Source organism: Lithobates pipiens, unplaced genomic scaffold (assembly GCF_037356315.1).
Source record: "Lithobates pipiens isolate NorthernLeopardFrog02 unplaced genomic scaffold, aLitPip1_a1.2 Scaffold_23, whole genome shotgun sequence".
Taxonomy (NCBI): Eukaryota; Metazoa; Chordata; class Amphibia; order Anura; family Ranidae; genus Lithobates; species Lithobates pipiens.
In genome coordinates this window covers 232,385,077-232,397,367 of record NW_027507785.1, presented here as the reverse complement: position 1 = coordinate 232,397,367, position 12,291 = coordinate 232,385,077, and the positions used below count along the sequence as shown (strand labels likewise).

The 12,291-nt window shown below is 46.4% G+C and overlaps 1 protein-coding gene across 1 annotated transcript in view; it reads left to right on the top strand.

Annotated features, from left to right (window-relative positions):
* Positions 1-12,291, top strand: part of BRDT (bromodomain testis associated) — a 273,701-nt gene that overhangs the window by 17,857 nt on the left and 243,553 nt on the right. The window contains exons 3-4 of the mRNA XM_077452924.1: positions 5,274-5,411; positions 8,552-8,696. Coding sequence (XP_077309050.1) covers positions 5,274-5,411; positions 8,552-8,696 — 283 coding nt within the window. The remainder of the gene's footprint in view (positions 1-5,273; positions 5,412-8,551; positions 8,697-12,291) is intronic.

The following is a 12,291-nucleotide window of genomic DNA, read 5'->3' as shown; positions in this document are numbered from 1 at the left end:
AGATTCATGCCAACTTTAGAACCCCATTGAAGTCTATGGGACTTGAACGTTCAAAATAAAGTGCTAATTTTATTGGCTAATATGCAAGATGTTTTCCTAAAAGGGTTTGGGGACCTGGCTCCTGCCCCAGGGGACATGGGTCAATGCCTAAAATGTTGTTAAACGGCCGTTTTTTTCGGTAGGACTGATTTTATGACAATTAAAGTGAAAAAAAAAAGTGAAATATTATTTTAAATATCGTGCCTGGGGGTGTCTCTAGTATGCCTGTGAAGTGCCATGTGTTCTCGTGTTTAGAACAGTCCCTGCACAAAAATGACATCTAACGGGGAAAAAAAGTCATTTGAAACTGCTTGCGGTTTTAATGTAATATCTGGTTCCGGCAATATGGGTGAAAAATCATTGAGAAAAATGGCATGGGTAGCCCCCCCCCCTGCCCATTACCAGCCCCTTTGGGTCTTGTACGGATATTAAGGGGAACCCCATACCCATATTAAAAAAAAGGAAAGGCGTGGTGCCCCCAGGCCCTATATACTCAGAACAGCAGTATACAGGCGGTGCAAACAAGACAAGGACTGTGTAGGGTTGTTTGTGTTAAGTAGAATCTGTTTTGTAATTTTGAACTGGTACATTTTTAAAGTGTAGCTCCAGTCAAAAAATCTATTAAGATTTTTGGAAAACATAGATGAGGGTTATCACCCCTGTATAATTTGTTTTGCCGTCCGTCTTTTTTCATCTCACTTCCTGTTGTCTCCTTCCGTTTGCAAGTAGGAGACGTTTGTAAGTTGGATGTTTGAAAGTAGGGGTCTGCCCTATATGCTCTGCAGAAATGGCAGAACAAGGTGTTGGTGTTGCCACAACATTCTAAGCCCTGAAAGTGACTCTTGGTGGGCGCTGGAGCTCCCTGCTGTGAACAATTATATCAAGAATTGTAATTGCATGCCCTTGTTGAACAGTGGTAGAAAAATTGGGCCTTTGGTGGTTGGTGCTGGTGCCACAACACTACAAGTCCTCACAGGAATGGGCCCTGCTGTGAAATAGATCAAGAATTGTAATTACATGCCCCTGTTAAACAGGGGCTGAAAAATTGGGCCTTAGGCGCTGGTGCCACGACACTGCAACCCCTCCCATATACTCTAGTTGTAGTGCAGGAATGAGCCCTGCTGCAAAGCATTGCATCAAAAATTTTAATTAAACGGGCAGAAAAATTGGGCTGGTGGCATCACCCAGAACCAAAAATGTTCTAAGATATCAGCGGAGGAGGAAGAGGATAGACAATCAACATAACAGGACAGTCACTCAGCATCAGCATAGGCAGTCTGGAAGGGATGTGATATAAAAAAAAAAAAAAAAAAAAAAAAAATTTATTTGGTTACATCAGCTTCAGGTGCTTGGTAGCTGCTGGTGATCCAAGACTGTTCATCTTTATGAAGGTCAGTCAATCAACCAAGTCGGACAGGCACACCCTGTGATCGGTAACAAAGCCACCAGCGGCACTGAAGTTGTGTTCCGAAAGAACGCTGGATACAGGACAGGCCAGTAGCTCAATTGCATACTGTGCAGGCTCTGGCCAGTGATCCATCCTCAAGACCCAGTAAGCCAGAGGATTTTCGGTGGGAAAGGTGTCCAAGTCTGACCTTGCCTCTAGGTATTCCTGCACCATGTAAATCAGATGCTGGCGATGGTTGCTGGAACCGATCATGCCTTGGGGCTGCGGACTAGAAAATTGTCTGTCTGAACGCATCGGTCAGACGGCCACCTTCTCCACCGCTCCTTCTGACCGATGCCTCAGCAACACGTTGTCCAGGACCAGGAGTTTGTAACCTCCCAGTCTCTGGGGACGCATTACACAGACCTTTCTGCAAGGCCTCCCGGAGATGTCTCAACCTCTGCTCCTTCTGCGACGGCAAGATAAGGTCGGCAACCTTACCCTTGTACCGTGGATCAAGGAGAGTGGCCAGCCAGTAATGGACAGTAATGCTCTCCTTGATCCGAAGAATACGAGGATCCTTCCGCAGGCTTTGCAGGATTGGGGAGGCCATGCAGCGTAGGTTAGCTGAGGCATTCGGTCCGGAGTCCTCTGGGTCACTAAGGACAACATGATCCGCAGCTACCTCCTCCCAGCCACGTGCAAGTCCACGGGTTTCTTGGGACTGTAAATCATCCCTACAAGACTGCTGATGCTGAGTGCCAGCCTCCACCTCCATGCTGAAACAATCATCCTCCTCGTCCTCGGTGATGGGTGGGACAGCAGGAACACTATCTGGATAAAGGGGGACTTGAGAGGCAAGGAAGTCCTCCTCTTCCTGCCTCAAGTGCCCTGTCCATTATTCCACGCAGCGTATGCTCCAACAGATGGACAAGAGGTACAGTGTCACTGATGCATGCACTGTCACTGCTCACCATCCTTGTGGCCTCCTCAAACGGTGACAGGACAGTGCATGCATCCCTGCTCATGCCCCACTGGCGTGGTAAGGAAAAACCGAGCTCCCCTGTCCTGGTGCTGTAGTCGCACAGGTACTCGTTGATGGCCCTCTGCTGCATGTGCAGCCACTACAGCAGGGCCAACGTTGAGTTCTACCTGGTGGGCATGTCGAATATAAGGCGGTTCTTGGGCAGGTTCAACTCCTTTTTGGAGCTCAGCCAGCCGAGCACAGGTATTAAATGATTGGCAGAAATGCACACAGACTTTCCTGGCCTGCTTCAGGACATCCTGGAAGCCCGGGTACCTGCTCAAGAACCGCTGCACCACCAGGTTAAGGACGTGAGCCACACAGGGCACATGGGTCAGTTGTTCCTGTCAGAGGCCGGAGAGGAGGTTGGTGCCATTGTCGCAAACCACCAATCCTGGCTTAAGCTGGCGTGGCGTCAACCACCTCTCAGCCTGCCTCTGCAGAGCTGACAAAATATCTACCCCAGTGTGGCTCCTGTCCCCCAAACAAGCCAACGCAAGCACAGCATGGCATTGTTTTGGCTGCGTACTTGCGTAGCCCCTTGAACACCTACGGAGCACCGCTGGTTCCGAGGACAGAGCACTGGAAGAGGCCATGGAGGAAGAAGAGGAGGTGGAGGGGGTGGAGGAGAGAGGTGTGTCGTAACCAGTAGTAGTATTTTGGAGGTGTGGTGGTGGAACAACCTCCAACACTACTGCACTTTGTCCTGCATCCTTCCCAGCTGCCAGAAGAGTGACCTAATGGGCCCTGAAAGACGGGTAACGTCCCTGTCCATGCCTGCTGGACCATGAATCAGCGGTAATGTGCACCTTACCGCTGACCGCCCTGTCCAGCGAGCCAAGGACATTGCCTTCCACATGCTGGTAAAGAGCCGGAATCGCCTTTCCGTGAGAAAAAGGGGTGTTTGGGGACCTGCCACTGAGGAACCGCACATTGTACAAACTCACGGAAGGGGGCCGAGTCTACCAACTGAAAAGGCAGCAGTTGAAGTGCTAGCAATTTAGCCAAGTTAGCATTCAACTGCTGGGCATGTGGATGGCTGGGAGTGAACTTCTTTCGACAGTCCAGCAGCTGGGGCAGGGAAATTTGCCTGCTATAATCGGACATGGGTATACTGCTAGCAGAATGCCCGGAAGCACTTGGCTGTGACACACCTAATTCTACACCTTTTATTCCTCTCAGCGCAGGTTTCAGAGAGGACTGAAGGTCTAGTGGGGTTGGAGAACCCAGCTGATGAGGAGCAAGGAGAGGTCCGCTTTGTTCTTTGGTGTGGGTCTTTGAGGTACGCTTGCCAACGAGCTGCATGGCAGGTCAACATATGTCTGGTCAAGCATGTGGTGCCCAAGCGGCTGATGTTTTGGCCACGCGAGATACGCTTGAGACATATGTTGCAAATAGCAGCAGTGCGATCTGATGCACTTGTCTCAAAAAAGGCCCACACCAAAGAACTTTTTGAATAACCCGCAGAGGCAGCGCTCTGCACAGGCGGAGCTCTGCGGTGTGATTCAGTCGGTGTGCTGCCCCTAAGCTGGCCCCCGGAGGGCATCCTGCCTCGTTGATGTGCCTTCTCCCTCCTCCTCGTGAGCTCTTCATCGCTGGAGCAAACCTGGCAGTATGCTGCAGCTTGTGGAACATGACTGCCAGATTGCTGTCCTTGAGCATCCCCTCTCTCTGCGCTCACGCTACTGCCTTCCTCTAGCTGAGTATCATCAGAGCCTACAAAACACTGGGCATCCTCCTGGAGCATGTACCCAACACTGTGCTCAAACAGTTCAGGGGACTCCTCAGGAGGCTGTGGTGGGTCAAGGGAAGGAGTCAGTGATGATGACATTGAGAGGAGGGAAGACTATGCGTTGGCAGCTGCTTTGCTAGTACCCTGAGCCTGGGTGAGAGAGGATGAGGAGGAAAAAGAGGGCTGTGTCATCCACTCTACCAAGTCTTTGGCATGATGCGGCTCAACACATCCAGCTGCCGAAAAGGACAAGCGTGTCCCATGGCCACGTGCTGATGACTATGCACCACGTCCACGACCAGCACTGTTGTCTCTAGACACAGAGCCTGCTTGCCCTCTTTTATCGGCTCGTGCCTGTCTGCCTCTCCTTGTTGGTATTCCAGACATGGTAATGGCCTGAAGGGAGATGGGGAAAACAGCGATTGGGTGGTGTATATTGTGCTGGAGGCACACAACACCCACAACACGCGCTGGCGGCCTTATATAGTGTGGGGCGTGTACTACACAGCCTGAGCTATGATTGGCCACAGGCAATCATGGCTCTCCTCGCTGCCGGCGCTGTGATTGGCCAAGCATGCGGGGTCATAGCAATGCACTGCGATGGCGCTGTGTATTGTGGGTCGTGAGCGAAACACGAATTTGGCGCGAACTGCCCACAGAGTTCTGGCTTCGCCGAACGGGCGAACAGCCGATGTTCAAGTCGAACACCAAGCTCATCCCTAGCCATGGGGTGATCCTGCTGGTTGGTATGTGTGTTTTGGAGGGGGGGGGGGGGGTAGGTGTTACAGAGCTGTATTGGAGGTGCACATCAATTTATGTAGCATGTCTGCACCCTCTCTGACCATCTTCTGTAGCATGTCCGCACCCTCTCTGACCATCTTCTGTAGCATGTCCGCACCCTCTCTGACTGTGTCTTGTATCTGTTTGATGGGATCTGCCTGGGGTATGGTATCTCTCTATATGGTGTCTCTTTATCTGCTGATTGTTAAGCTTTCTGGAATACAGATATTGCTATTGTGTAGAATCTGGGCCTTTTCTCTTATGCTCCTGTGTTTAGTGGTATTTTTATGTTTTTTTTTTGTTTTTTTTAGGATTATTATAAAATCATAAAGAATCCTATGGATTTGAGTACCGTAAAGAAAAGGCTGGAGTACAACTACTATACAAATGCTATGGATTGCATGAAAGATTTGAACACCATGTTCACTAACTGTTATATTTATAATAAGGTAATATGGAATCGGTAAATTAAGGCGCTTACCTCAGTAAGAACTCTAACCTGGTGGTTTGGTTGTGAAAAAGATGAGATGATTCATTCCGAAACTACCTTTCTCACTGATTCCCACTGAACATGGTGATGTATATTAAGATGCAAATCATTTAGGGCTGCCACCTTTTTCTTCAAGCTGAACCGGATTGTAAAAGACCCAGGACACTTTTGGGTGCCCTGAGGAGAGTAGCAATGCAGCTTGGTGCGTCACAGTGGACAGTGAGCGTGGCAAAATTGACAACTGGGAGGCCCCGGATCGTGGGCGGAATAACTGTGATTCTACCCATGAGTCCGGAATTGGTGCAAATTGTGGGACATGCTCGTGATCCTGTTATATTGGCACCCTATCGCGGCACAATTTTGCTGCGATTATTTATTTATTTTTTTCATGACAAATCGCGTCAAAATTGTGCCAACAGAATTGTGGGACGGCTGTTGCCCAAAAGAAGTTTTCACTCACTAATTAGGGTGCCATTGAAAGTAAAGGGGATTGCGAGCACACAGGAATTGTGGGCAGAATCATGGTTCTTACACCTGCGATCCGGAATGCATAGATGTGAATGGAGCCTATGAGGCTTATGCACACAATGCAGGGGCAGGAGTATATAATGCATATTAGGAGTCATGAGAACAAAACAAAGCGTTCTGGAGTTGGGTATGTAACGCAGAGTGTAGTGGGTAAGAAGAGTGCAAAATTCCCTCTGCGAACAATTCTTTCCTCCACTTTACCCTTTCATTAAAAACCCCACTCCCTCTCCTGCAAAAAAAAAAAATCCAGCACTAGTCTTTGTTTACCCTCCACCCCACCAGCAAAAATCCCCCCCCCCCCAATCAATTAACGGGGGCAATAGGGAAGAGAGAGAGGCACCAGGTAGCTGATGGTAGTCGTTTTTCTTAATGAAAATTTTTAAAATGATCTGTATCACACTCGCACATGTGTTGGAGTGGTAGGCATAGATCAGTCTGAAGTCCACTGCCAGCATTCTTCCACTCCACACTGCTGTGATCACTGAATCGCTGGAGGAAGCCGGTATAAGAACACAGAGAGCCATAGAGAAACTCAAGTGAATTGTCAGAGAGCCTGAGGTGCTATGACCAATCAGAACGTTTTTGAGGCTTAACCACGCCTCCATCATCTGAGGCTGATCGTTCACTGGAGTTTCTATGTATCCTTATACTGACTTCCTCCAGCGATTCATGGATCAGGAGAATGCCGACAGTGGACTTCAGACTTTAATCTATGCCTACCACTCTGACACCTGTGCCAATGCAATACAGATTCTTTTTAAAATTGTAATCTGTACTGCATTCGCACATGTGTCGGAGTGGTTGGCTTAGATCAGTCTGTGAAGTCCACTGTCAGCATTCTCCTGATCCGAGAGCCATGGAAAATTCCGGTGAATGGTCAGGCTCTGATGATGGAGGCGTGGTTAAGCCTCTGAAACGTTCTGATTGGTCATGGCATCCCAGGTTCTCTGACAGTTCACTGGAGTTTCCCCACGGCTCTCTGTATCCTTATACCGGCTTCCTCCAGCGATTCAGTGATCACAGCAGCATGGATCGAGAGAATACTGATAGTGGCCTTCAGAGACACAGATCTACCTCTCTGACACATGTGTGAGGGATTGTTTTTAAGCATTTAATTTAAGAAAAACGATGTTACCAGAGGCTCCCTGGCGCCTCCCTCTCCCTTCCCTTTTGTCTCCTTTGTAATTGTCCCCCCCCCCCCCCCCCCCACACACACACACACTGCCACTAGGATCCCCCTGCTGTCCAGGTCCCCCTGTATGCTGAAGCAATGTGGGACCCCTGTTGGCAGCACTGGTGTCCAGGTTTCAGGCAGAGGGAAACCCAGGCACATCATTCTAAACCCGGACTGTCCAGGTCTAAAGCGGACAGGTGGCAATCCGAAGACCCCTTTCACACTGGAGAGCTTTGCAGGCGCTACAGTGTGAAAGGGGCCTAAAATCATTATAAGGCTGGGTTCACACTGCTGCGGGGGGAGATCCGGATGTGATTCGCACCGCAAATCACATCCGATCTCCGTAGCGATGCGAGTTCAGCCATACAAATAGTATGGCTGAATTCGCATCGCTCCCGCAGCAAACTCGCACGGGACCCTTTTTTTCGTCCGCAACAGAATCGGATCGCATGGGGGTTCACACCATGCAATCCGATTCCTGTGCGAGTCGGCAGATCGCACTGTGATTTGCGGACGGATCTGGGGGTGTCATTAACATATCATTGACACTCCCAGCCGTCCGCATAGGGCAGTGTGAACTGCCGGCGGGAGTAATGCAATGCGGGAAAACGCCGCGGATTCGCGGCGTTCCCGCATCGCAGCGGTGTGAACCCGGCCTAAAGGTATAATGTGTCATTAACTGTTAATGCCTAGAAGCACAGTGACCAAATGCATGCATTTCAGACTGCAAGTAACAAAATGTGATTATTTTAAGGGAAGAGATTATTTTTTCATACACTGTGTGTGTGTTATATATATATATATATATATATATATATATATATATATATATATATATATATATATATATATATATATATATATATATATATATATATATATATATATATATATATATATATATATAAATATTTATTTATTACATGTCTATATTATATGTCTTTTTAGAGTGGACCCATACATTTATTTTTATTTTGGTATTTTTTTGTTTCTTGAATACCAGAATGTTTTTGTCACTTCTGTATAAATAACTGAAAGAACAAACATTTTTGTCTGTGCCAGTAATTTTGCAATCATCAGGCCCTTGGATCTGTCACTATTAATAAAGCCTCCTCTTAGTGGTGTCCCTAGACTTGGAGTGTTCCAACACAGTAATGTTTAGTTACAGAACAGAAATGTGCTATAATTTTGGCATTTGGCAGAAACGAAGTCTCTTGTTCAATAGCAATTTCAATGATTGGGTGAAAACATCAAAGGCAGACTTCTTTTTAAATGTTTTCTGGAAAATGGAAGAAGGTGATGACATTTCCCTTTTTTTTTTTTTTTTTTTTTTTTTGAAATATCACATTTTGTTGTTTGTGCTATTCATTCATGGTAGACTACATTGTGTCTTTCAGCCAGGAGATGATATTGTGCTAATGGCACAAGAACTGGAAAAGATCTTCATAGAGACCATTGCTGACATGCCCCATGAAGAAATCGAACTGTCAGTGGTGGGGAACAGAAGTGTTAAGAGCAAGCTAAAGCTTTCTTATGAAGGAGGTAAAAATTTATAAATAATGAATAAAAAAAAAAAAGTGTGTTACCAAAAGTATTGGGACACCTGCCTTTACACGCACATGAACGTTAAATGGCGTCTTTAGTCTGTAAGGTTAAATATTGCGTTTGCCCACCCTTTGCAGCTCTTCTGGGAAGGCTATCCACAAGGTCTAACAATGGGTCTATGGGAATGTTTGACCATTCTTCCAGAATGTGAGGTCAGGCACTGATGTGGACGAGAGAGCCTGGCTCAGTCTCCACACTACTTCATCCCAAAGGTGTTCTATCGGGTTGAGATCAGGACTCTGTACAGGCCAGTCAAATGTTTGGGATGAATTGGTGCAGAGACTGCGAGCCAGGCCATCTCGTCCACATCAGTGCCTGACCTCACAAATGCGCTTCTGGAAGAATAGTCAAACCTTCCCATAGACACACTCCTAAACCTTGTGGACAGCCTTCCCAGGAGATTTGAAGCTGTTAGAGCTGCAAAATGTGGGCCAATGCAATATTGAACTCTACGGTCAAAGACTGGGATGCCATTAAAGTTCATGTATGTGTAAAGGCAGGAGTCCTAATGCTTTTAGTAATATAGTGTATATATTTTATACATCTATCTCTCTATTTATATCCTAGCGCTGTATTTACTGGTTTACCCACTTCAGCTGGATTGTTCTCTTTACACATTAAAGTGATTGTAAAATCTTGTTATACTTCCTCTGTTGCAGTGGATTTGCACAGCCCAAATCCTCCCCTTCTCTTCTTGCCCCCCTCCCTCCTGTTCAGTGTCCCCACAGCAAGCAGCTTACTATGGGGGGGAACCTGAGTCGAGTCATAGCTCCCTGTATTCAGGCAGCTCCCGGGGGGGGGGGGGGGTACACATGCTGCGATGCTTTGCAGCCACGCCATAAATTAAACCCCCATTACTCTACAGCATTGCGCAACCACGTGCAATTCATATGGTTGTGGCATGCCAGTGGAGAGGTTCAAGAGGTTAAAGCAGGCAGTGAGAAGGTGATCAACGCATGTTTGTGTTAAAGTATGGCTTATTTTGACAGTTTCTTTTAAAAAGTCGTGTTTTTTTTTTTTTTTTTTTTTTTTTTTTTTTTTTTTTTTCTAGATTATTAGAGAAATGCACAATTTTTTATATATGTTTTTAAAATAACTAAATTACATTTCAGGATGTTTTGTATGTGTGTTACACATGGAATTGTGTTCCTTTTCATCTGTGTTTGATAATGAGCAACAGCTGCGGTCTAGCAGAGCCACTGATAAGATTCTCAGAATGGCATTACAATGGCAGATTTTTCTATCAGCTGTTTTTGATATTATGCTAGTTTATTAAACTTATTTTCAAATGTAGTTTTTAACATGTAAAAGGAAATACACTTAAAGTTCACAATGTTTGTTTTATTTTTTAATTGTCGCTTGTATTTCACGGTTTAACCACTTCAGCCCTGGAAGGTTTTACCCTCTTAATGACCAGGCCATTTTTTGCGATATGTCACTGCATTACTTTAACTGACAATTGCACAGTTGTGGGATGCTGTACCCAAATAAAATTGATGTCCTTTATTTCCCACAAATAAAGCTTTCTTTTGGTGGTATTTGATCACCTGTGGTTGGGGGGGGGTTATTTTTTTTTGTGCTATAAACAAAAAAGCATGACAATTTTGAAAATAAAAACTTTTTTTTTTTTTACTTGACCAGTGTAGATCAGATGTGTCTGCCCAACCATTCGTACTCACCCTACCCCTTAATATTACCTAAATTAATGAGACCTCACATGAAAAGGACACATGGAAGGAAGGAGAGTTCCACTTTATTGGAAAATTACCGTCTTTGAACACTTCGTATTTCTACATATCATAGATCATCTATAATGCTGCATTCTGAGCCCTAATCCAGAGGTAGCTGACGCTCACGAACCCATGCCGCCCATAGTTTATCAAACTCTTTTGGCCGATTTTGTCCAATATAGGTCAGCTTGTACAGAGGCAGTGCTAAGTCTATCAGAGTTTGCAATTGTTGGACCAAGGGTGGGGGGGGGGAGGGGCTTGTTCCATTGTAGAAGGATTTCTTTCCTAGAAAGCTGCATAGAATATGAATAGTTTCTTAGATTGGGGGGCCTCTAGTGTGTTGCAGATGCACATTAGCAAGGGTATTGGGTCGCAGGGGACCCTCAGTTTACCTATGGAGTTTATAGTCTCTACCACCCCCGCCCAGAAGGGCTTCCGCTGTGGGCATAACCACACTACATGGAAAAAGGAGCCAACCTCTGCTGCATCTGTGGCAGGCCAGTCATCTGTCAGGGTATATTCTAGCCAGTCTCTCTGGGGAGTAGTAGATCCAGTGTAAGAACTTCAGTTCGTTGAGTTGGTCTCTGGCTGAGACCATTAGTGGGATGTACTGTTGGATGTCCTCCTCCCAGGCATCATCTGCCAGTTCGGGGATGTCTGCTTGCCATGCCAAAGCTAGCTTGGAGACCTTTGAGGTATCAAGTCCAGCCAGAATAGAATAAAGAGCAGAGAGAGCTCCACCTGACCCCAAGGCCCTCAGTAAAGCTTCAACGTCTTGAACCTCTAACCTAATGGCGCATGGAATGCTTAACTCCGCTGTAGGTATCTAAATGGCATACTGTGAGGCAAGGCCCAGTCCCCTTTGAGGTCATTAAAGCTAAGCGGTCTACCATCGGACACTGTTTCTCAAGGTTTTAATTTCAAACTGAGCCCATATTGCTGGCCCAATAGTATTTAATAAAGCAGGGTAGGGCCAGGACTCTTAAGAAGATCGGGAGTTGCAGTGTCTTTTTCGCTATCCTGAGTGTTCTGCCATGCCAGATGAATGAGGTCATTATGCTATCCAGTTTATTACAGAAAGTTGTTGGGATTGGGGTCTGCCTAAAAAGATACAAAGATTTAGGGAGAATTGGCAGGGTTAATGTAATAAAAGACAACTAGGGTAAGGGGCAGGTTTTCCAGAAAGAGCATCTCGACAGGGAGGAGACCACCGTGGTCAGATTAGAGTTTTATATACTGTGATAGATCTCTGTGTATTATGACACCTAAGTACTTAAATTGAGAAACTTGCTGTAGTGGGACATTGGTCGACAATGGGAATAAAACTGACTTTCTCCAGTTGATGCGGATGCCAGAATAGCGACCAAATGTGTCAATAATGGATAAGGCCTTGTAAGTCATTGTCGTTCCTCAGATACAAAAGGGTATCACTGGCGTAGAGAGAAATTCTCTCCTGTACAAGGCCTATGGATATACCGCATACTGCCTCCAAGGAACATAAGAGTCGCCATTGGCACAGTGGCCAGCGCGAAGAGGGCTGGAGACAGGGTACATCCCTGTCCCATGCCTCTGTGTAGTTGGAAGGGTGAGGAGAGGGTCGATTCAGTATGTACTCTAGCCAACGGAGAACTATACAAGGCCTGGACCCATGAGATGAAATTGGGTCCAAAGCGACGCAGGACCTCCCACAGATCCATTCTGAATTGAATGCTTTTTCAGCATCGAGGGAGGCCACTGCGTCAGACTGGGGCGCTATGACCAATCAGAAAATTTTGGAGGCTTAACCACGCCTCCATCATCAG